Source organism: Manacus vitellinus, unplaced genomic scaffold, assembly GCF_001715985.3.
Source record: "Manacus vitellinus isolate BGI_N305 unplaced genomic scaffold, ASM171598v3 scaffold_2_pilon, whole genome shotgun sequence".
In the NCBI taxonomy this organism is placed as follows: Eukaryota; Metazoa; Chordata; class Aves; order Passeriformes; family Pipridae; genus Manacus; species Manacus vitellinus.
This window is the reverse complement of record NW_021940208.1, coordinates 32273472-32293660: the sequence shown is the minus strand read 5'-3', so window position 1 is coordinate 32293660 and position 20189 is coordinate 32273472. Positions and strand designations below refer to the sequence as shown.

Below are 20189 nucleotides of genomic sequence, written 5' to 3'. Positions count from 1 at the left end.
CTCAAAAGTGAATTACTGTTGGGTAAACAAAGGAGAAGCTTTACTTTCTTTTGATGTTCTAACTGAAGAAAGAACACCAGGCTTCTCTAGGTGGCAATGAACTCTGTAGTGGTAAACATCATGGCCTCCCCACTTTAGAAGGGAAAAGTAAAGTCCAAAATGGGGCAAGACTGAGCACCACCAATGTCCTGTGTCACTGCAGCTACAGACCACAAGGCCTGCTGAAACAGTGGATACGGGAAAGCCCTTGGTCTGGTTTGCAGTTCTACTCTCTACACCACTTTCTTTGAAGTGCATCAGCAATACCATGCTAAAATTTGAAATGGATTAATGGAACAGAGAGTTGACTCTTCAGAGAAGATCTCTTCGGAAAAAAAAGGGTTTTTTTCAATCATTCATCTTGATAATTCCCTTCTAACAAGGTAATTTTGGTCAATCCAGGTTTTTAAATACTGTTTATTTTTAAAAGAAACCATAAAATATGACAACAGGACAATGGGAGTCATTCAGCAATATCAGTTTTGGGTCTATAGAGGAAATTAATAAAAAACATCAGCATTTTAAAAAAATATGACTAACCATATGGAAAACAGGAAAAACAAAATTCATCTTCAACAACACAGACAGATATAAATGCTGAAATGTTGCTGTGCAAGGTAGAGGTAGAGGTAGAGGTTAACCAGACTTTTCCAACCTAGACCAGTTTTAGATTTGCCCACCCTCCATGCACACACTCCCAAAAGTTCCTGTTGCCAATAATTTCATTTGAATCAGCCTGTCAGCTTCATCAAACTCAAACAAGTCTGTGTGTTCTTGTAATGCTCTGAGCTGGAAAACTATTTCAGTTTTCTGTAGAAATTAGTTGCTGAGCAACCTGCCCCCTGGTTTTGCAACTTGTGCAGCAAAGGAAGAGGCAGGAAGATTACACAGACGAATAAAATGCTCTCTGGATGATGCCCACTAGGACAAGTAGATGGTAGAGCCCTTTTAGGAATTGCAGTAGTCCATCAGCTCCTTGGCGATGCACCAGAGAACACACAACACTGCATTTGGGGTTCCTCCACTGAAGAGAGCATGGTCAGCAGAAATATCCCAAATCAATAGGTACTTGCTGTGGGAGAGCCGATTGCCTAATACAGTCTGTTGATACCAAAAACTCACATGGTGGGGCACAACCCAAGAGCCCTCTGTACAAAGCAGTAAGTGTCTTGACATAGTTAAATATAAAAACTAAAAATTGCACTGCACACAGATTTTCCAAATGAATTCAAGACAGCTGAAGTCAGATCGTACAAACCGTTAGTTAAAAAAATACCTTCTTGAATATTTTGAGAAGTGGAAAGAGTCTTCGTGCAAATGCTCAGCCTTGATCAAGCAGAGGACATAAAATTGTAAACGCATTAGTTCCTTTCTCATCTGCTGTATGCACCCAACGTTATCTATCTTCTGCAGTATGATTAGGGTTAGAAAATTGGTTTCTTCTGTAAATGTCACCTTTCCAGTTCCACTGATGTAACATCAAGACACTACTGGTGTCATATCCCACAACTGTCAATACAATAAAATGTAACAACATAGTGAATAATGGTTAAAGACAATAAAATACAGTATAAATATAATCTTTAAATAATTTGCACCTTTTTTCTTTGCTTAAGAGGGGCTACATGGTTAGAGGTAGATGCAACAAGTCTGAAGAAGTTTGATTTCCTTTTCCACCACTCATGTCAGAGTGGTGGAGGTTGACCAAACAACACTCTGTATGTCACTATGTTTTATCCCTATGAGTCAGGCTCACAGTTGGCCTTAAAAGAAACCAAAAAACTCCCATTACATTGCTAACTTGAATGATCAGCATATTCATAACACATTGTGAGGATTTTTCTTTTTTAAATTAATTAAGCTGTTATAAACTTATTCATTATTTTAGCTATTTCTTTATCTAGCCACACTGAGATTTGCCATGTTGAAAAAAAGTTGGTCTTCCTGGAGGAAAAGCTACAGTTAGAACTTGTCCCAGCCTCCTTCAGGCAATAAATTTATAGACCAAGACCTCCTTCGTACTTATTGGGCAGAAATCCACTAGTGAGAAGCCTCTTGTGTGGAAGAAGGCAGACAGGACATAGCTGCAGCCACATGGGAGAGTAAGGGGAAATGAAATACAGGAGCTAGAGAACATTCCTTGCTCCTACCTTAATAACCTTGTCTGTCCCCGAGGTCAACAGCCATCCCCTGGTGGCATCAAAGTGTACGTGAACAATGTTGTGCTTACTGTCGTGGAAAGTAGCTGTAGGTGCCCGCCTGAAGAAGGAAATCCAAAAATCAACAAGAACTGTAACTGTAGGATTTTCCCCAAAATTTTTCTCTATTGAGGGAATAACTATCTGTCTGCTTCTGTAAGCCATTAATTCAGCAGCCACTCCATAAACTCTACCTTGAGACCTTTTCTGGCATGAAAGGAACAGGGTAGAGGAGGGTTCCTCTATCCCTCCTGGCTTGATAGTCACCCCAGAGGCTTATCTTGCTGAAAAAGCCCAGGGCTGCTCCCTCCTGGAGCCTCGCATCTGCCCAGGCCCTTCCAGATGCAGATGCAGATGTTTTGCCCCATTCCAGTGCAAGCTGGCTCAGTGTCCACACTTACTCTTCATCTGTTATGGACTCGTGACAGCTGTCGCAGACCCTCACTTCAAACTCAAACCCCATCAGCGGGATGGAGGAGCGCTTGGAGCTGCATTTGCCGCACACGGCTTTTCCACACTTCCGGCAGTGATGCTGTAGGAGACAACATGCAGAAAGACATCTTAAGCCACAAACCCAGATCAGGTCACTGCTCAGGTCCCACTGGTTCTACCATCTCATTCTAGCAAGACCCAGCCAAGGCTGCAGCAAACAGGAAAGCTTCTCAAACTCCAGGAGAACATGGAGTGCTTTTTCACCCCTTTCCCAAAAGTCTCTGTCTGCAGTCCTCTTCTGCTGAGCAGGAAAACAAAGCAGCATGTTTCAAGCAGACCAATAAGCCTTTTCCAGTACAGCCTGAGCAGTTACACACATTTACCCAAACTGTTTGAAAACAGCTTTGGTTCCAGCACAATCTCTGAAAATCAGCCGCAAATTTCTTTCTATAACATATTTCATTAAAATAAGCAAAATCCCATGTGGCTAAAGCCATGGAAGGCCCCAAACCAATCTATTCAGCCCAAGACATGCCTTTGCTATTGGGACTGGTTGGAAAAACAAAAGTGTGTTCCTCACAACCCAAAACCCAGCCTCATCAGTGGGGCGTTCACTGTCCCACTACTAAGCATTGAGTGGAAGAACGAAGTGCAAGTTCTTGAAGCTTTAGGGAGAAAAAGGTTACCACAATCTATTATGAGAGGAAAGCCTAATTGCAATATGTTAACCCATCAAAGGACACATACAAACCTGCCTGAGGCCTATTTTCTTACTGTCCCACATTTGCTTGAAGTTCCAGAAGAAAGGCTGGTCACATTTTTGACAGGAATCACTATCCAGCCACTCAGGGGTCTGCAACACACATGCACATAAACACAAAGTGGAATTGAGCAACAAACAGAAAAAATTCCCATGGAGCCTAAAGGCAGGACAAGAAAGATGTATTGTGATGTGGCAATATGGCCAGCTAAACTTGATTTAAAATCTCCATTTTCACAGGATGCCATTTTGACTGTTCCCTGAGATGTCTTTTTTGGCTTATCTCTGAGCTTTGAAGGACATGGGAGGAACACTTTGCACACAAATCATGAAGAAGAATTTGATAATAAGACCACAGAAATAACCCGGGAACAAATCAGCCTCCCCATATCTCCAGTTCTGAAATTAAGCATGTAAGAATACTTTGTCCTGTCCTATCTGGACAGCATTTACCACCTCCTATTGCCTCTGATGGAAACTGGGGGCAATTAGTATTTCCAATAGCCAAGAAACTCATCTGAAAGGAAAGGGGAGTTTTGGAAATACTGATGTGGTTGGGGTTTTTCATATTCTTTCTTTCTTTAATACTGTAAGAGGTGTTCCTGCTGTCAGAGGTACCTGTGCTACAAATCACACATAGGGGTGAGAAAGATGAGATTAATCTGAACAAGTCGAAGACCCAAACCAGCTCTTTTCTCTACTTTTACAAAAGACAAGGGAAGGCAGGTCTCCTATTTCCTAGCATGGTGTGTAGCTTTGCATTCATGCTGTGGATAACGCAGGTAAGAAGACTTAAAGAAAATAAAGACTATATTAAAGACACTTCTCTCTCCTGCAGCCAGGTTTTGCTGTGCAGAGTAGCATGGATCAGATGCCGTGTAGGGAAGCAAGTCTTGCCAGATCCTGAAAGAGCTCAGGAAATGCCTGAAGTAGCAGGAGAGCACATGGAAGGGTCAGTCATTGTCCTCCACTACATTTGGGTCCTCTGACACTTGTCTTGCACTGAGCTGCTGAGGGGCATGCAGTGCATCTCCCCAGTGTTTAGGAAACCCTCCAGGGGACATGAGACTCGGGAAGAGTCCTGGTTCTTGACCCCTCTCCAGATGGCAGCAGTTTTTCTGTCCTAATCTGACCTAGTGAGAACGACACTTCTTCCCTGACAGACAACTTCTGCTCCTTTTTCTGCCCCAAAAGAGCAAGAGCTCCATCCAAAGCTGGTCCTGGTAAGTTGGTCCATCCCGTGTCTCCAGTGGAGCAGCCCCAGGCAGACCATGACAGCCCTGCCAGTGCTGTGTCTGCAACACTGCAACATGTTCCCACTAGTCCTATCAACACATGAGATTAAATAAACATTGACTAGTGTTTCATACATTGTGAGGAAACAATTAGCAAATTTCAGTTGTCGTATCAGAGCCACTTATTTCTCACATGCTGCAAATTAAAATGGCAAGACACACTGCTGAGATTAGGAACTAATACTCATAGAAAAGCCAGACAGATATAAGTTAAGGGCAGATGGAGACCCTCAGCTCCTGCTTCATATTCTTCTGCCAGTTATTCTGAAGGCAGTTCATTCTGCTGGGGCAAATTTTTGTCTTTTCTACCCACAACAGTCTTTCTGTTTAATGCCTACAGATTTACATCTGTGTGTATAACTTTTCATCTCTTAATAATTTGAATACTATAGAGGAAGAAGACATTTTGCTTGTGACAAGTAACCACTTTGTAGTCAAATAGAAACACAGCTTCTAACATCTTTCAGATGTTGTCTTCCTACAGCTTTTTAAAAATAGAGTTGAAAATGAAGAAATGGCTTAATTCACTCTAATGCAATCTCAAAGGTGTGGGAAAATCTGATACAATAAAGTGAATACTGAGGACACATCACATGGAGAAAACCTTTAAATAAGGGCAAAAATACCAAAGCCAAAATCCAGAAGAAGGTGCTCTAGGACCCCAAACCAAGATTTGGTATTAAAATCTCAAAGATTCATGTTTTGGGAGTGGTTTGGCACCAAGAACACCCTACTGTGCTACTGATAACAAGAACAAGCCCACATAGCCATAGGCTGAGAAAGCAGAGCACCCATTAGCACCTGCTGTTAGGCCTTCATTTAGTCAATTATATTTCTCCTCTATTTTTTAAACCAGCCTTCTCATAGCATTGCTGCATGTTTTGTGACAAGCAAACCCTTACTGTAGCCTTTTGAAGGCAGCAAATAAATAAAGATTTTAATTTCTGGATGTTCGAGTCGCAGTAAAAAGGAAACATCTGTTGGGAAGGAGGAAACCACTCTGCATTCATTTCACTTTAGGGGCTGATGACATACTTGGCCATTGGACTAGCAATTAAAGAGAGCCAAATGGAATGCTAAGTCACATTAAAAAGGGAGCTCAGTTCCTGCCTATGCCTACTTCAGTAGTTTTTTAAAATCAAGTTTTTCACTTAGATTTCCTCCTTCCTCAAGGGAGACCCACAAAATCCAGGGAGGCCAAAACTCTTAAGAACCAGCAAAGATGATGAAAGCTCACCCTGTGAAAAGCCTTGCTCAGACCTATCCACTGCAGGGACTCAGAGTGCCTTTGTACCCTCTGCAGGAAGAGGGCAGAGGTTTGACACATATCACCAGGATTCGCCAGGCTGTTGAGCAGGGCTGGCGCCTGACTCACTCAGCACAGTGCTCCTCCCCCTCTCTGAGTCAAGTCTCAGGAATTGCCAAGTGGAGGCTGCTCCCACAGTGCCAAAGACATGGGCTGCATTTTTGCACCCGCTTACATTTGTTGGCTGTGAAGCACAAAAGCAATTAGAAATGTGTGGGTGAAATCTTAGTCTGGATCAGTGTAGCCATCATTTACCCTGCTTCTACATTGTTACACCAGAGCAAGACCGAGTAGCAGGTGTGACTGAAGCCCTAGTTAAATCTTTTTATCAAAAACAGTGAAAAAATCACACTGCGTTGCAGTTTTCCAGAGATGACAAAGAGCTCTGTTGTTTTGTTTTCTTAAAAACAACACTAATCCATCCATTTACATCTGAACTGATGATATTTCTCAGGATAAACAAAGCTGAGCATGTCACAATATCCTCCTTACAGGATGTCTTTCAGAGCAGTAATGTAAAGAGTAAGAGTCATTTAGTAGTCTTTTTAATACACATTTTCTGCCAGTCAATTTCCCCTGTACCATATTATCAAAGGCATGGCATAATTGCTGTATAACAACTGAGACATATCCAAAAACATTTTTAGAGCTTGGAATGATCTTGGTTATGTTGAAAGTTGCCATTTTAGAAAGGTCCCTTCTTCCCAAGACTGTTTCAGATCAAACTGATGAGAATTAAGCATCTACCTCCTGCCTCTCAACATCCATGTTCCAGACGACGATTCCTCCATCTGCTCCGCAAGAGATGAGCTGCCGAGTGTGGTGAGCATAGGAGAGAGACTGAACTTTATCACTGAAAAGGAAACAAGACAGTTACTAATCAACCATCTATAGCTAGTGCACAAGTAAGCACAGAATATACAATAAAGCAGTACAAACTGCTTTGTTTGCCCTCCCCCATTCACTGTACATGGCATCCATCAGATGCAAATCAGTCTTTGCTGTCCAGCTGGGACCAGAGAGTATGGTTTATCTGGGCAGCATCCACAAAGCAAAGACCTGTTCTGGTTTTGCTGCCCCTGAGATGGGAGGTCCCAGCTACACCGGGAAGCCTCAACAGAGCTGCAGCTCTGGGCCTCTCTGAAGGCACAACTGGATGCATGAAAGCTCCAGTAAGGTACCTTCTTGTCAGAGAGTCCATAACAACTTTGTTTTTGTAAAGCCCTGCATCATGTAGAAATGAAGCACTGAGGAACTACTGAAGATTTTCTTTTAGCACTAACAAGTACAGAGTTTCAAAAATAATATAGGAATCACTAAATTGTTCCTAAGCTTTCTCAGAGTAAGGTAGAAAATTTAGGTGCTTCTGTTTCTTCTTTTAAGGAAAAAAACAACATGGGAAAAATAATTCGCTCAAGCCTCCAAAGATGGGCTCGATCCTTCATAAAAGAAAACCAAGCTTTATCTCAAGCTGTTTACAACCTGGGGAACAAAGACCACATAACACTGTTACAGAAAAAAACACGGTTATGAAGACACAGTAACTGAGAATACCGTGACTGGAAATAATCCACAATATTTGGTTTTCTTTGCTACCACCACTGATCTTGTCTGCCCAAAGGACTTTCATGCTAACACATTTGCTTTTGCACATGGCTGCACCTGCAAAGGGAAATGCACTTATGGAAGAGTTTGGTACAACACAGCCACCTTTCACAGTGCCTGCTTGCTGACACCAGAGGTACCATCAGAATTCTTAGGACTATATGTTGTACAATTCCAGCTGACAGCCATGCCACAGATTAAGATCCAGAGGCTAATTTCATATTAGGAGAACTAATTTCCACAGCAATAAATCTAGCAGCAACGCATTAGCAAGCACCACTGGAAGGGTATGAGAGTGATCTGGGAACTTCAGCAAGAGCTCTGCAGTGCTCTGAAATCCCAGAGGCATGCAAATCACTCAGCAAGTGCAGCATCACTGTATGAACATGTAAGAAACTGTTAGGTCAAAACCACCATGGGATTTTGCCTTTCCAGACCTAAGCCTGGACACAAGTCCCACATATATGCTGTCTCAATACTCTGAAACAAACTTGTTGCATTGCCAGTGTTAAAAGATGGGGAGATCATTGCCACTAGAGCCATTCTGACCTCTAATCAACACCCAGTAGGGGCTTAGTCTTCTTCAAAGACATCTACTATTCTGCACAAATGTACATGCAAAGATGATGCCTCTTGCATTGAGGAGATGTAAAGGCTCCTACAGGTGAAACGCATTAATTAGAATTCAGGCTGTAGGTAAAGTGGCTTGGAAAAAGTTAAGGAGGAGGAAGGAAGTGGAGGAAAAAGGGACTAATTGTTCAAGCCCGATGCTCCCTCTAGGGGAAGGAAAAACCTTGACACCTAAAACTCGAGAATTTCTCTGCAGCTGTTCTCATTTGAGGACATTCCTCATTCCAACAGAGGTGCAGGCTCTGGCATGACACATTTGGGATTATAGATACTGTGCTTTCCTTCACCACCCTCTGCAGACTCTCAAATCAGCCTGTGGGCTCAACACTGAGAAACTTACTATAAGCAAATTATTCCTGATGTACATGAACCATAGGGAGTCATACATACAAGTTTGAAGTTGTGAAGACTGTAAGCTTTGGGCTGTTTGTTTCCAGATGTGGGTTCTGCCTTTAGCTTTTCTGCCATAAAAGCAGGAGGGAGGGCTTTGAACGTACTTATGTCCTTGCAGCTCGATGGCTGTTCCTTTTCTTCCTCCAATATCCCACATTATAATGGAATGATCAGAACTGCCTGAGAATAAAACTCGCTGTATTGGGTCCCAACAGAGAGCAGTGACACCACCTGCAATAAGAGCGCACACAACAGTCATTTTGTTACAGAAAGCGGAAGACCAGAATGTAACTAAATAAAAATGACAGAGAGAGTGATTAAAATGCAGGCCTCTCCAGCAAAGGCCATGCAGCCATGTGCCATGTGCCAGCAGAAAACTAACAGGCTAGAAAACCTACTGAGATTCCTGAGAGCAGCCTAGCTGCTCTTCTGTGGGCAGAGGGCTCCACTGCCACTTGCACTGAACAGTAAAATGTAGTAGAAGGATGGTCACAGTGTGACTATACAGCTTTTCATCTCCACGATTTCTAAGAGATTAAAAGATAAATAAGTGTGGAATATTATGGGCATCTTCTCACTATCCTAGCACAAGGATTGTGCTACCTTGTGATTGACTAGACAGGAGGGATATGGAGAGAAAATGCTGATGGATGACCACCATTTCTTCTGTTGGATGGCAGGATCCTATCCAGGATTGCTCTTTTTTAAAGGGTGATGGGGCTCAAGTTCCAGCAGTGAAATAAGCAATTAGTGCATCCAAGATGTGCCTATTCCCTTTGGGAAAAAGTGTCTACCAGCGTGGGTCTCTCCTTTATGAGCACCCACTCTTCTCCAAAAACTACCACAACTTGTTCTAGTCTTACTCTGCTTTAATTGGTAGCTACTGATTATGGCATTTCCTGCCATACATGTTTTCTGCTCAGAGTTCTGATGACTCTTGTTTTTACCAATACAGCTTCCCTGAACTGCTGTGACAGTTTAAGGTCTATGTTCCTTTTATGCTATGCACTGACACAAGCCATCCTGGTGTTTCACAGGAGAGTTAAACCACCATAATGCTGAACACAGATGAAGAACCAGGCTGGGTCTCCGCCTGAGGCCTTACCTGTGTGTCCCTTAAATGTTGTAACAAGGCTGCAGGACTCTTGCTCTAGTTTGAGTATGGTCACTTGCCCAGAGTGATCACCAACAAACACATGCCGGGTTTCCACATCAAATCTGATGGATAAATGCTGAGGAAAATATATTGTTTACACAAGCTATGCATTCCTTTCATGACTTGCTAATTCTTTTAACACGAGCATACTGCAACCTTGTGAATAGTGCTCCAGTCTCAAGGAGGTATTCAGAGTGTACTTTTAGGCACCTGTTCATACTAATAGTGCAGTATCCCTGAGTAAACCAAAGAGAAAAAATTAGACTATTCTAGAAGACACAATTTGTGTTTTTGTTATGAAACACCTTTGAAGCAGCCCTTCTCCATGAACATAGGAGTTGTCTCCCTGGGCTCTGTAACTTAGGTATTAGAGTTGAATGGTATCTACTCTCTCCTTCTCAAACTTCTTCAAAATAACTATTACTAGTTTTCTGTTTGTATTGGATTTGCATGTCAAAGTTTTGGTAGTGGGGGGTATACGGTGTGGCTTCTGTGAGAAGGTTTGCTGGCAGGACTTGTGACCCCGTGGGAACCCACATTTGAGCAGTCTGTTCCCAAAGGGCTGCACCCCATGGAAGGAACCCATGCTGGAGCTGGGGAAGAGTGTGAGGAGTCCTCCCTTTGAGGAAGAAGGATCAGCAAAGACAACATGCAATGGACCAACTGTAACCCCCCAGGAGGCAGAACAAATCAGGACTGAAGTGGAGCCCAGGCAGGAAGAAAGAAGGAGTGGGGGGAAGGTGTTTTTAAGATTTGGTTTTATTTCTCATAACCCTACTCTGATTTGATTGGTAATAAATTAATTTCCCCAAGTTGAGTCTGTTTTGTCTGTGACAGTAACTAGTGAGTGATCTCTCCTTGTCCTTATCTTGGCCTTTCTTTATGTTTTCTCTCCCTCACCCAGTTGAGGAGGGGGGTGACACAGTGGCTTTGGTGGGCACCTGGCACCCAGTCAGGGTCAACCCACCACAATGCTTCCTCATTATAGTCAAGTTCATGAATATAGTGAAAAAGTATTGTTTCATGTCATATTTGAGGAAGTGTCGACTACATCAGACACCTCACACATCATATTCTAAACTGAATAAAATCTGGACCACTTAACCACCACCTACTGGAACCACCTAACTGGACAGATTCTGACCTCTTCATCCAATTAATTCCGCATTCAGAGTCCATACCAGATATTTAAGGAGTAACTGCTTTTAGCACTCTATAAGAGCAGTGCTATTTAAGAAACACTGATTTTAAGCACACAGGACATAGGAGAAAAAAAAGAAAAACCAAACATGTTCCTGGTTGTGCCAAATATTTTTGCAGTACTTGCCAATGATTCTTCCTTCCACTGCCCTCCACCACCACGAGCAAATGACTCAAAGTGTCCTCCAAAAGTTCACTCAAAATGGTCTGTTCTCTAGAGAGATTTAGAGAATACAGGACAAATTCTTGCATCATGCTTTCAAAAACATTTATAATTTAATTTAAAATTAAGTCCAGTCTCTATGCCATTTATATTGGCTGAATGACCAGATAATATAAAGCAAGTCCATATTGGAACAGTAATTTTGAGTAGGTCTCAATTCTCCTGAACTAGCAAAACACACATCTATACCATGTACACTCTGGGGCATTAAAAAGTCTGTTTATGCTAACCCATGTTTTCAGCCTAAGAGCTCACACTTTTCCACTTTCCTTTTCATTTGCAATAAAGCTGAATTAATATTTCTTTTATCGTTGGGCGGCTGGGGCAGCTCTGCGTGAATAAGCCACTCGAGTGCCATTTCTGGAGTCATTTACTCTTCGGTTAACCCAAATTCCCAATACATAGTGAGCAGTTCCAGAGTGAAGGACAAGTGCTCATTATTTTATATTAAAGTAATTTAATTTTTACCATGCATGCACACAGGCACTCTGACCTGATCACCAACCTACTTTGCTACCATTAATTCTCTGAAGAAAGCAGGCACTGCATGTTTAAATGAAGGTCCTATCCATATTTATTACAATAGCAGACCACAATAGGTTGCAGATCGCTCATTGTGGTGGTTAAAAATGCTTAGACCTAAATATGCCATAATGCATTAAGGAGACAAAGCAAGGAGAATAGGCAGTTTTTTAAATTGGCTTCAAGTAACAGTTTCTCTCACAAAACACTGAATCTATACAGGGCACAAAATTTGGAGGACAGCTAGACAAATAAACTAAAAGGGCTGTTTGAGTGCCAAAGAGCAGAAATAAAACTGAGAGCTCAGCAAAGGATACTGCAGGCCACAGGCACCTGCGCTGGTGCGGTACCCTCCCAGCCGCTGGCCACTTTCCGAACAGTGCCACGTGAAGTGTTTATCTTGTCCAGTGCTTAACACCCACTCCATTTCCAGGACAAAGAGAATCATGATGACCCTGCTTTGATGAGCTGAAAATTAAGCAGACAGACACATGATCACATTGCAGAGAAGAACACAGGGGTAGAATAACACTGCAAATACCAACTGCACCCAACTCCTCCACTCGCCCTTCCCTACAGAAGCAGCTGGTGTTTAATAATCCAGTTGACATCAGCTAGCATGCAAGGTTGTAAGGTCCCTGCTCTGCATGTTCAGCGTTTGCATGAGAAAGAGTGGAAGCAAGACTTCCATGCCTATTGCAGCCATTTGTCTTCCACAGTAGCACAAGTCTTCCCTCCATGATTGCATCATCACTAACAAAACTGCCATTGTGGAATGGACTTGGGGCTTCGTTTAAACCTCTTTTGAGCTGGTTTTATGACAGCAGTACAGATGCCTACCCTGCCACTCCTCCTGCTGTGAAGTCTGGTGGACCTGGGTTGTGGTACCCCAGCAGAATGATGAGTGACAGGCACCAAAGGAAAGTTTCAGCATTGCATGTAAACCAGATAGAAAATTATTGGAATAAAATAAAAGAAAAAGAAAAATATCACAGCTGTGTTAGATGAATAAAACAGCTGAAGGAATAAATCTCTACTGCTACCAAAATAAAGCCATCAAAAGCTTTTCATTAAAACAAGGGAATGCATGCTTGTACAGACAGTTTTTTGTATGAATGACCAGTGGGCTTGGTCACAAAGTGCTGATTGAGCTGACTTTTTAATAAGACAAGTGGCTGGAAAGACTTGCAGAACTATTCCCAGCTGTAACTTAGCAGTGAACGCCATACTCCTCAATCTACAGCCCTGCTGATTTATTACTGTTCTGAGACCCGCCAACATGTACTGCACAAAACAGGGTGGTTGTATTGCTTGTATTTGTTTGTGCAAAAGCTGACACACCAAAAAAAAAAATAAAAAATTAAATATGTTTGGAAGCTTAAACACCAGCCCCAAGCCTCCACTTGAAATGCAGAGAAATTCTTCAGAACAGTATTGGAATATTGCTGTCTGCCCTGCACAAATATACAGCACAAATGAGAGCTGCGTTCAAATCCTATAAGGGGAATGGAATCAGCTGTAGCAAGGAAGTGGTGGCTTACACAAGCCAACACCTGCCCTGATCCACACTGCTTTTTCAGATGGAGATTCCCTAAGGAGAAAAGTCAAAAGATGCATTGACACAAGTTGCCACAACTGTGATTGGCAGCTAGACCAGTTTGCAGTGTTAGACATGAACTTGTGCCCAGGTGCTTTCACCCTTGCCCATAGAAGAGGTCAGATTTTGGCTGTCATTTCCATACACTTTTACATTCCAGATAGAAGGATGGGGACCACCAAGGAGTCACTTGAGCTCTTTCAAATAGATCCTATCTCCTCTCGGCCCTTGTTTTCTTTGGGGGGAAATTCAGTGACCCCATAGGTGGTTCATGCTTGTCTTTACCTTTCTGCTGGTCTCTCCAGAAACATCCACACTAGCTGGTGGAGTGGTGCACTGAGAGAGGGTCATGATGATCTGCATGCTGCTACAAGCTCATGGGCTTGTAAACATGTCCCAGGAGCTTGTGTGCACCAGCAAGGTCATAGACAAGGCCATGCACTTTCACAGGATGTCCAAAGCTGGCCGAGATCAGACTGTTCAAGGCCTGTCCAGAAATGTTACTGCTAGTGACAGCTTCCCGTGGTTTGAATTGGTTGTAAGGATAGCTGGCACCACCCAACTCTCTTAAAATTCCTATCTCCTAAAACTTCTAAAAGGCAGGGCTTGTAACTTTTGCTAGAAGTGCTGCCTGTGGATGCTGAGGCAGGCTCTTTCTGGCAAGTAAGGAGTAGACACTGAAGAACTTTACTTGCCAAGAGGTGGAAGGGGTGTACACAATAGCTTTGCTTATCCTCTCTCCTCAAAAGGAGCTTTCAATTCAGCACTCTGTTGTACGCTTGCACATATTAGCTGGTGCCAACACACATGCAGATGGCAGAAATATCTGAACCAAGTGAAAGAGCATGATGGAGATCATCTCAGTAACAGAGGACAGAGAAGACAAATATAAATCAAAGTCAAGGCTAAAAAAAAAAGTTAAGGCTAAATGAACTAAAATGTCAGAAGGTTGGAAGCTGACACCAGAGCAAGGAAGAAGTCTGGGCCCTAGGATTAATGTAGGTACAGGGTCTATTGATAAAACCAGCATTCACATTAGTTAAAAAAAAAAATCACTGTTAAGAAGACTTATTTCCATTCACACTCGTTAAGAGAATATTAACAAAAATTAATGACAATACAAACCAATTAACACGGTTCTTACCCTGGTAACTTTTCACTAGTGTCATCTTGTTGTAATCTTCAGATAAAATAAATTCCTGAAGGAGTGGAAAGAAAAAACCAAAAGAAACAGTGCTTAGAGATGTAAAATGTTTGAGACTGTTTTCATTTTAATTCTTTACCTAGGTAAGCTCTCCCTTCTTCACAACCACCGCCCTGTTTATACTTTTGCTAATTTTGAGTACCTCCATCTAAAAATCTACATTATTTTTCTTTTTAGAGCTGCCTAAGAAAAAACATCATGAGTTCTGCTGAGCAGAATGGTGGAGATAAAAGAAATGGTATTAAAAAGAAGTCAAAAATGCTGACAGAGATGACTGCTTATGAGCCGAGGTGCCACAAAATGAAGGACATGAGATCTGGCAAACAGTTATTGCTCAGGACAGCCTGGGCAGAAATCTATGTGTGTGCACAGCTGCGTGTGCACACATGTGCATTTGTGTATACACATGTATCCATGTTTGTGCATACACTACATTCCACCCTGAACACTCAGGAAACGCTATATTAATATACAAGAGACTCTTGAAGTTGCTCAGTCCAGACTAGGTACCAATAAACCATTATGGGAATGGAACACATTTCAGGTTTCTGTCGGTGCTTCAGACAAATAGAACCCAGACTTTTTCCCACCTTGATTTCATTACACTGTTAGTTAATATTTATTCTGACACCTCAGAAGCAGACTATTCTCTTTGCTACTGCTTTGTTGAAGCTAACAAGCAGCTGTGTGTGGGGTGGAGTGGCTTAGGACAGGCTATGACTGCCTGGGGAGAAAGGAATGGTGTGAGTCCAGCCAGGCTCGTCCCTGTGGCCAGGGAATAGCACACTTAGGGGATGGGCTCTTCGGTCCTGCTGCCTTGGTGCTGCTATTTAATTGCTGATATGGCTTTTGCACAGGGAAATGATGAAAACAGCAGCTAAGAGTTTGCACGGTGGCCTCAGCTCCTGAATAAACCCCACGTGGTTAAACTGACTGAGCACCTGGGTTGAGACACCCAGCGCGCTGAAATTAAACTTCTTTGTTTCATGTTATTTGGCCATCTTTGAAAGTTTAATTAGAGATATTTCTCACAATGCATAGATCACATACTCAGAAAAACACAAAGAAAAAAAGGAGTGTAAAAAGACATCATATTAATAATTTATAGCAAACTACACAGAAACTCCCTAAGCTAATCTACCTAGAGGACAGAAGTAAAACTTAACTCATTTAACCTGAAATAGGGTGAAAAATTAAATAAACATTACAAACACAAGATAAGCTACATTTAAAAACATACAGTTGTGAAATGTTTATGTGCACATGCCAAAAGCACTGTGCAACAGTAGAGAAGACTCAGGACCCTATAGACTACACTGAAGGTAAACCAAATGTTTAATGCAAAAAAGCATAAGCCATTCAAACCACCAAGAAGCCAGTATTTACCCTCAGTTTGCAAACCAGAATTAAAAAAAAAGGTCGCTGTATTTTCTGTGGGGTCACTGCAGGTAATCTGCACAGCTTTCGAGAACCACCCTAATACATCACTTCTACTGCTTAGCATCAAGGTGGAGAGGTTATAATACTCATCTGTGGAACATCTACAGATCCCAGATCTAGGAAAACAGCTGTGAGTGATTTGAGGTAGCTATGTATTCTGCTCTCTCTAGGTTTCTGTTCAAAAAATTGTCATAAATATATTCCCTTGAATTGCTTCACTTCCTTTCCTTAATCTGCTCCATCTCCCATTAACTTTCCCCTGGCAGTTGAAGACTACAGTGGGGAGTGTTATTTAAACAGCAGTAACAAATCAATTAAGTCAGCTGGATTTCTATACAGGGTCACCTTAACTCTACAAACCACATAAAGTCAAAAATCTGCTACACTTCTCCAGCTACCTACTGGGGAAAGTGTTTATAAACTACTATCTGAAGAATACTAACCCACACACAAAGTGCTTTGCTACAAAGCCTATACGAAGCAGGACCCTTTGCTACTAATGTTAACTTTGTGCTATTGTTACCTAAAGAGAAATGTCTTTAATTGCTGCAACACATGGTGGGAGAATATATCTGCCTTTCCCACCAATGTGGATATCCCTGACTTTGACTGTGGTGGCACACAGATGCTGTGACTTAAGGTGGGATGTAGAGCATGGTTTGCATTCTCACTTTTCTTTGCATTTTTTCCCTTAATAAATTTGGTGTGGCCATTTTATTCTGTGATCCAAACAGTCCCACAGTTTCAGTAGAAGACCGAAAAGGCTTTTGAATCTCTCCATTATAATACAGTGAATCCAACACAAGTGCAGTTCGTAAGGTTTATCCAAGTATTGCTTAGCACTGTATGCTTTTATACAAACCACAGCTATGTACTACTAGTACACTGCTGCATCCAAAATATAAACAAATGCAATACAAGATATACACAGTTTCAATTAACCTGAATATTGGATATAATTTCTTCTAATCTTTCTGTAGGTCTTTTACACCCTGCTCCCCTGTACACTCTCATGTGTTCTTCCACTGATTGCCCTCTCCCTCTCGAGGCCAAGTATTAATTGCGTCACTAGACACTCATTTTAGCACAGGGCACCTTGCTCAAGAAATTCATGCCCTGTTGCACATACATTATATCATCTGCACTACAAAAACACTGATTACATCTCTTTAACATTGTACCAGCAGAAATTGGTTTTTTTATCATTGCGTACGTAGGTGTTTTGCTCCTCTCAGAGCTGCTGACGCTCACTTCTCATTAGGCAGGTTTCTGGCTCTTCTTAATGAGCCACAGAAGCTAGGGTCACCCACATAGCTCAGTCGGTGCTTGTCAGCAGAATAGAGAAAGATTTCTGAGGCCCCTTTTGTACAGGAGGGGCTGGGATATATCAGAGCACTCAGGATGGTAAAACCAAACCCCTTCATTGCAGGGATTAAAAATAACTTTTCTGACAAGATCACTTTTTGCCCTTCAGAGGTGGTTGTGGAGCTTTATACTTTAATACCTTTTTTACCATACTTTAAATGTTAGTGCTCAGTCTTGTCTGTTTCAGGTAAACTTATTATTACAACAGTGAGTTAGTACCGTGAAAGCCTTCACAAAGCAGTCTCAAAAACACTGTCAAAATCTAGTTGTCCACTGATATAAAAGACTCTCAAATATTGCTTCGTGTAGCACACCTCCCTCACACTAAAACATACTCCCCCCCCAAACTTCCCTTGACCATAAGACCTCTGTAAATCCTCACCCTGGAAATAGTATCAGCATCTAGTTTCAAATTATTCAGAATCCTTGACCATGGGATCTAAGGAAGACATACCTTTCCAGAGCTTCAGGTGGATGCCAACTGATGTATCCCAAAACAGAGAACTCTGCTTACGCAACTGAATCCATTTCTGAGAGTTATGTGAGAGGACAGAAAACATCATGTTGTTTTCTTGGGGGAAAAATACTAAACTTCCCACAATGGCAGAGGGGAAGGGTGTAGATCAGCAGGTAGAGCCCAGCTCAGTCCCAGGTATTCAAAGTGCTGTTTATGGCCTAACCTGTGGACAGCTACAAGATCAGGTGGGGTGGAAGATGAATTTTTCTTACTAACTGTCATACCCAAGGAAGAATTCTGAAGAGGTTATTCTGGTGCCTTGTTGTCCCTGTGGCTCTGATCAAAGTAACAGTTTTGTATAGACACAAGCACAGTCAGCAAAAAAGACCAATTTAATTCAGCTTCAGCTACCTAAAAACTAAATCCTCATTTCAATCTCCCCAGAAATGAGAAGAAAAAATTATGCCATTTTATAATACTTTCTAGGGCAAGCAACATGGGTGTATCCAAAGACAATTCACCTTTCCTCCAGTGGCTGCAGAACCTAATGATTAACTTTATCTAGGAAATTAGCTTTCAGATGGATGAAATGATGTGAGGAGTCGCATCTTGGCAGTGGAAGTCTCCTGTCTCTTGCAAGTAAAAGACCTTTCCTGTGTTTCTTCTTGTTGTGGTATCTTGAGAGTCCTACATCCATTAGAGCATGTTTTCCTCCACTTCAAAGCAGGAAATTGATGTTCATGATAAAATCTTTTAACTTCCAAAAGTATTCCCTATGATGTAATTTCTTCTCAAAAAAAGGTTTGCAAAGTGTAAAAAAAAAATCACAGAAACTTTTTTTTTTTACATTAGGTTCCACCAATCTTTAAGTAAGAAGACAATCTTTCATGCAAGAGAATGGTGTGTTGTGCCGCAAAAATGTCTGTGCAGCCTTCATGTCGAGAAGTTACAAAAGATTAAAAACAATCTCTGTAGAAGCAAAAACTGTCGCCCTGTTTCATAAAGAAAGGTGGCCATACAAGCTGACCTCATGGTGGCTTTGCTGGAACTTCTTTCTGTGACAATAGCATTGCTGGCTGTCCTTCTCAAAATGCACTATATGCATTTCTGAGGTGCCAGGCTTATAACCAAAATCCATACAGTTTACAAAAATTTCACAGAATAAAAAAGGCAGTTCCACCTTCTTATCTCTATTCACATCTGAAAGTACTTCCTTGGACTTCAAAAAAAATTCATTTGAGATTACGTGGCACTCTAATGAGTGCCACAGCCCTTACCAGGAATCCTTTCTTCCTACCCAAAGTGAAGATGCAGAATTATTTTCAGTTTTTTTTTTTTTTTGGCCCTGCACCCAGCATACACAAGAGTGCTGGGCATTACAGAAGTGCTAACATGGAGCAGCTGACTAATTCCCAAATATTTCAAGCTGCTCAAGTAAATTGCCTGTACTTTCCCTTTGGGGGCCACAGAATTAAAATCAAGGATACTAAGGTCACCTTGTTGCAGTGAGTTCTTTTATTTTGTGACCAATGTGCCCTGATGGTATATTCCTGGACTAAACTAATCATCATAGCTGTGTCCAGGAAAGAAAACTTATCCTTTCCTCCAGAGGGTGGTTGTAACCCATTTCCAAGTACCTGAGGATTTTCTCTACACCCTGAGACTTGAAAATGAGGCTCCACTTGCTCCTCTTCCATTCTCAGCTCCACCACTTCTTGTAGCACATTACAGTTGTGGTTTCTCTTACAAGCCTTAGGTTTGCTACAGAGGGAAACACTTCATTGCTTGTGGAAGTTTGAGGAGTGCATTTTCTGCACAATCCCCGACCACACAACTGCCTGCAGCTACAGGGGACTAAATCAAGCGACACAGACAAGCCCTTCCCCCTTCCTAGGTACTTGTATCCAGAGAACTGGGAAAAGAAAAGCCCAGCTTAGCAACAAATAGAATCTGCTTTAGACACAGCAATATATACCTGTAAATACCCGAAGTCACATGTTGGTTTATCACCTGCATATCTCATTTACCTTCTTTAGCTTTGGAATGGAAAATATTTGATCCCATTCAGACTGAAGGATCCTGTGATTCTTCAAGGCAAAATGCCCCCAAGACAAAGGACACATCTCCCATCATGCCAGAGTATTTAAATACCTTATTTACAGTTGCCTTCAGATTCCTCAAAGGCCTGGTGAAAACAAAAGTAGGACTGGCAAATTACAGCTATTTCAGGGAGTGGGAAGAAGAGAATTTCAGAGGTGCAGGGAATTCTCTGGCAGCTGTTCCATCTCTTAGATACAAAAGAAGAAATTTCCCACAGGCACACAAGAAACCCTCTGCTACTAGCCATTAATAGCTTTATAGGTCAAA

At 41.8% G+C, this 20189-nt stretch overlaps 2 protein-coding genes across 4 annotated transcripts in view; one reads left to right on the top strand and one right to left on the bottom strand.

Moving 5' to 3' along the window:
* DHRS12 (dehydrogenase/reductase 12) overlaps nucleotides 1-363 on the top strand; it is a 38149-nt gene extending 37786 nt beyond the window's left edge. The window contains exon 10 of the mRNA XM_029961004.1: nucleotides 203-363. Coding sequence (XP_029816864.1) covers nucleotides 203-225 — 23 coding nt within the window. The 3' untranslated portion in view covers nucleotides 226-363. The remainder of the gene's footprint in view (nucleotides 1-202) is intronic.
* Nucleotides 1-20189, bottom strand: part of WDFY2 (WD repeat and FYVE domain containing 2) — a 73634-nt gene that overhangs the window by 11206 nt on the left and 42239 nt on the right. For 2 of the 3 annotated variants that reach the window (XR_001920487.2, XR_001920488.2), the window contains exons 4-12: nucleotides 14501-14555; nucleotides 12077-12227; nucleotides 9764-9876; nucleotides 8763-8889; nucleotides 6778-6883; nucleotides 3421-3522; nucleotides 2639-2769; nucleotides 2190-2298; nucleotides 1316-1548 (exon numbers count right to left, since the gene is read on the bottom strand). Coding sequence is in view for 1 of the 3 variants with exons in the window: in XM_018071152.2 (XP_017926641.1) it covers nucleotides 1519-1548; nucleotides 2190-2298; nucleotides 2639-2769; nucleotides 3421-3522; nucleotides 6778-6883; nucleotides 8763-8889; nucleotides 9764-9876; nucleotides 12077-12227; nucleotides 14501-14555 (924 nt within the window). In the remaining 2 variants the exon portion in view is untranslated. Of the gene's footprint in view, nucleotides 1-438; nucleotides 1549-2189; nucleotides 2299-2638; nucleotides 2770-3420; nucleotides 3523-6777; nucleotides 6884-8762; nucleotides 8890-9763; nucleotides 9877-12076; nucleotides 12228-14500; nucleotides 14556-20189 lie in introns of those variants that run through there. The other variant, XM_018071152.2, reaches the window with a different exon arrangement.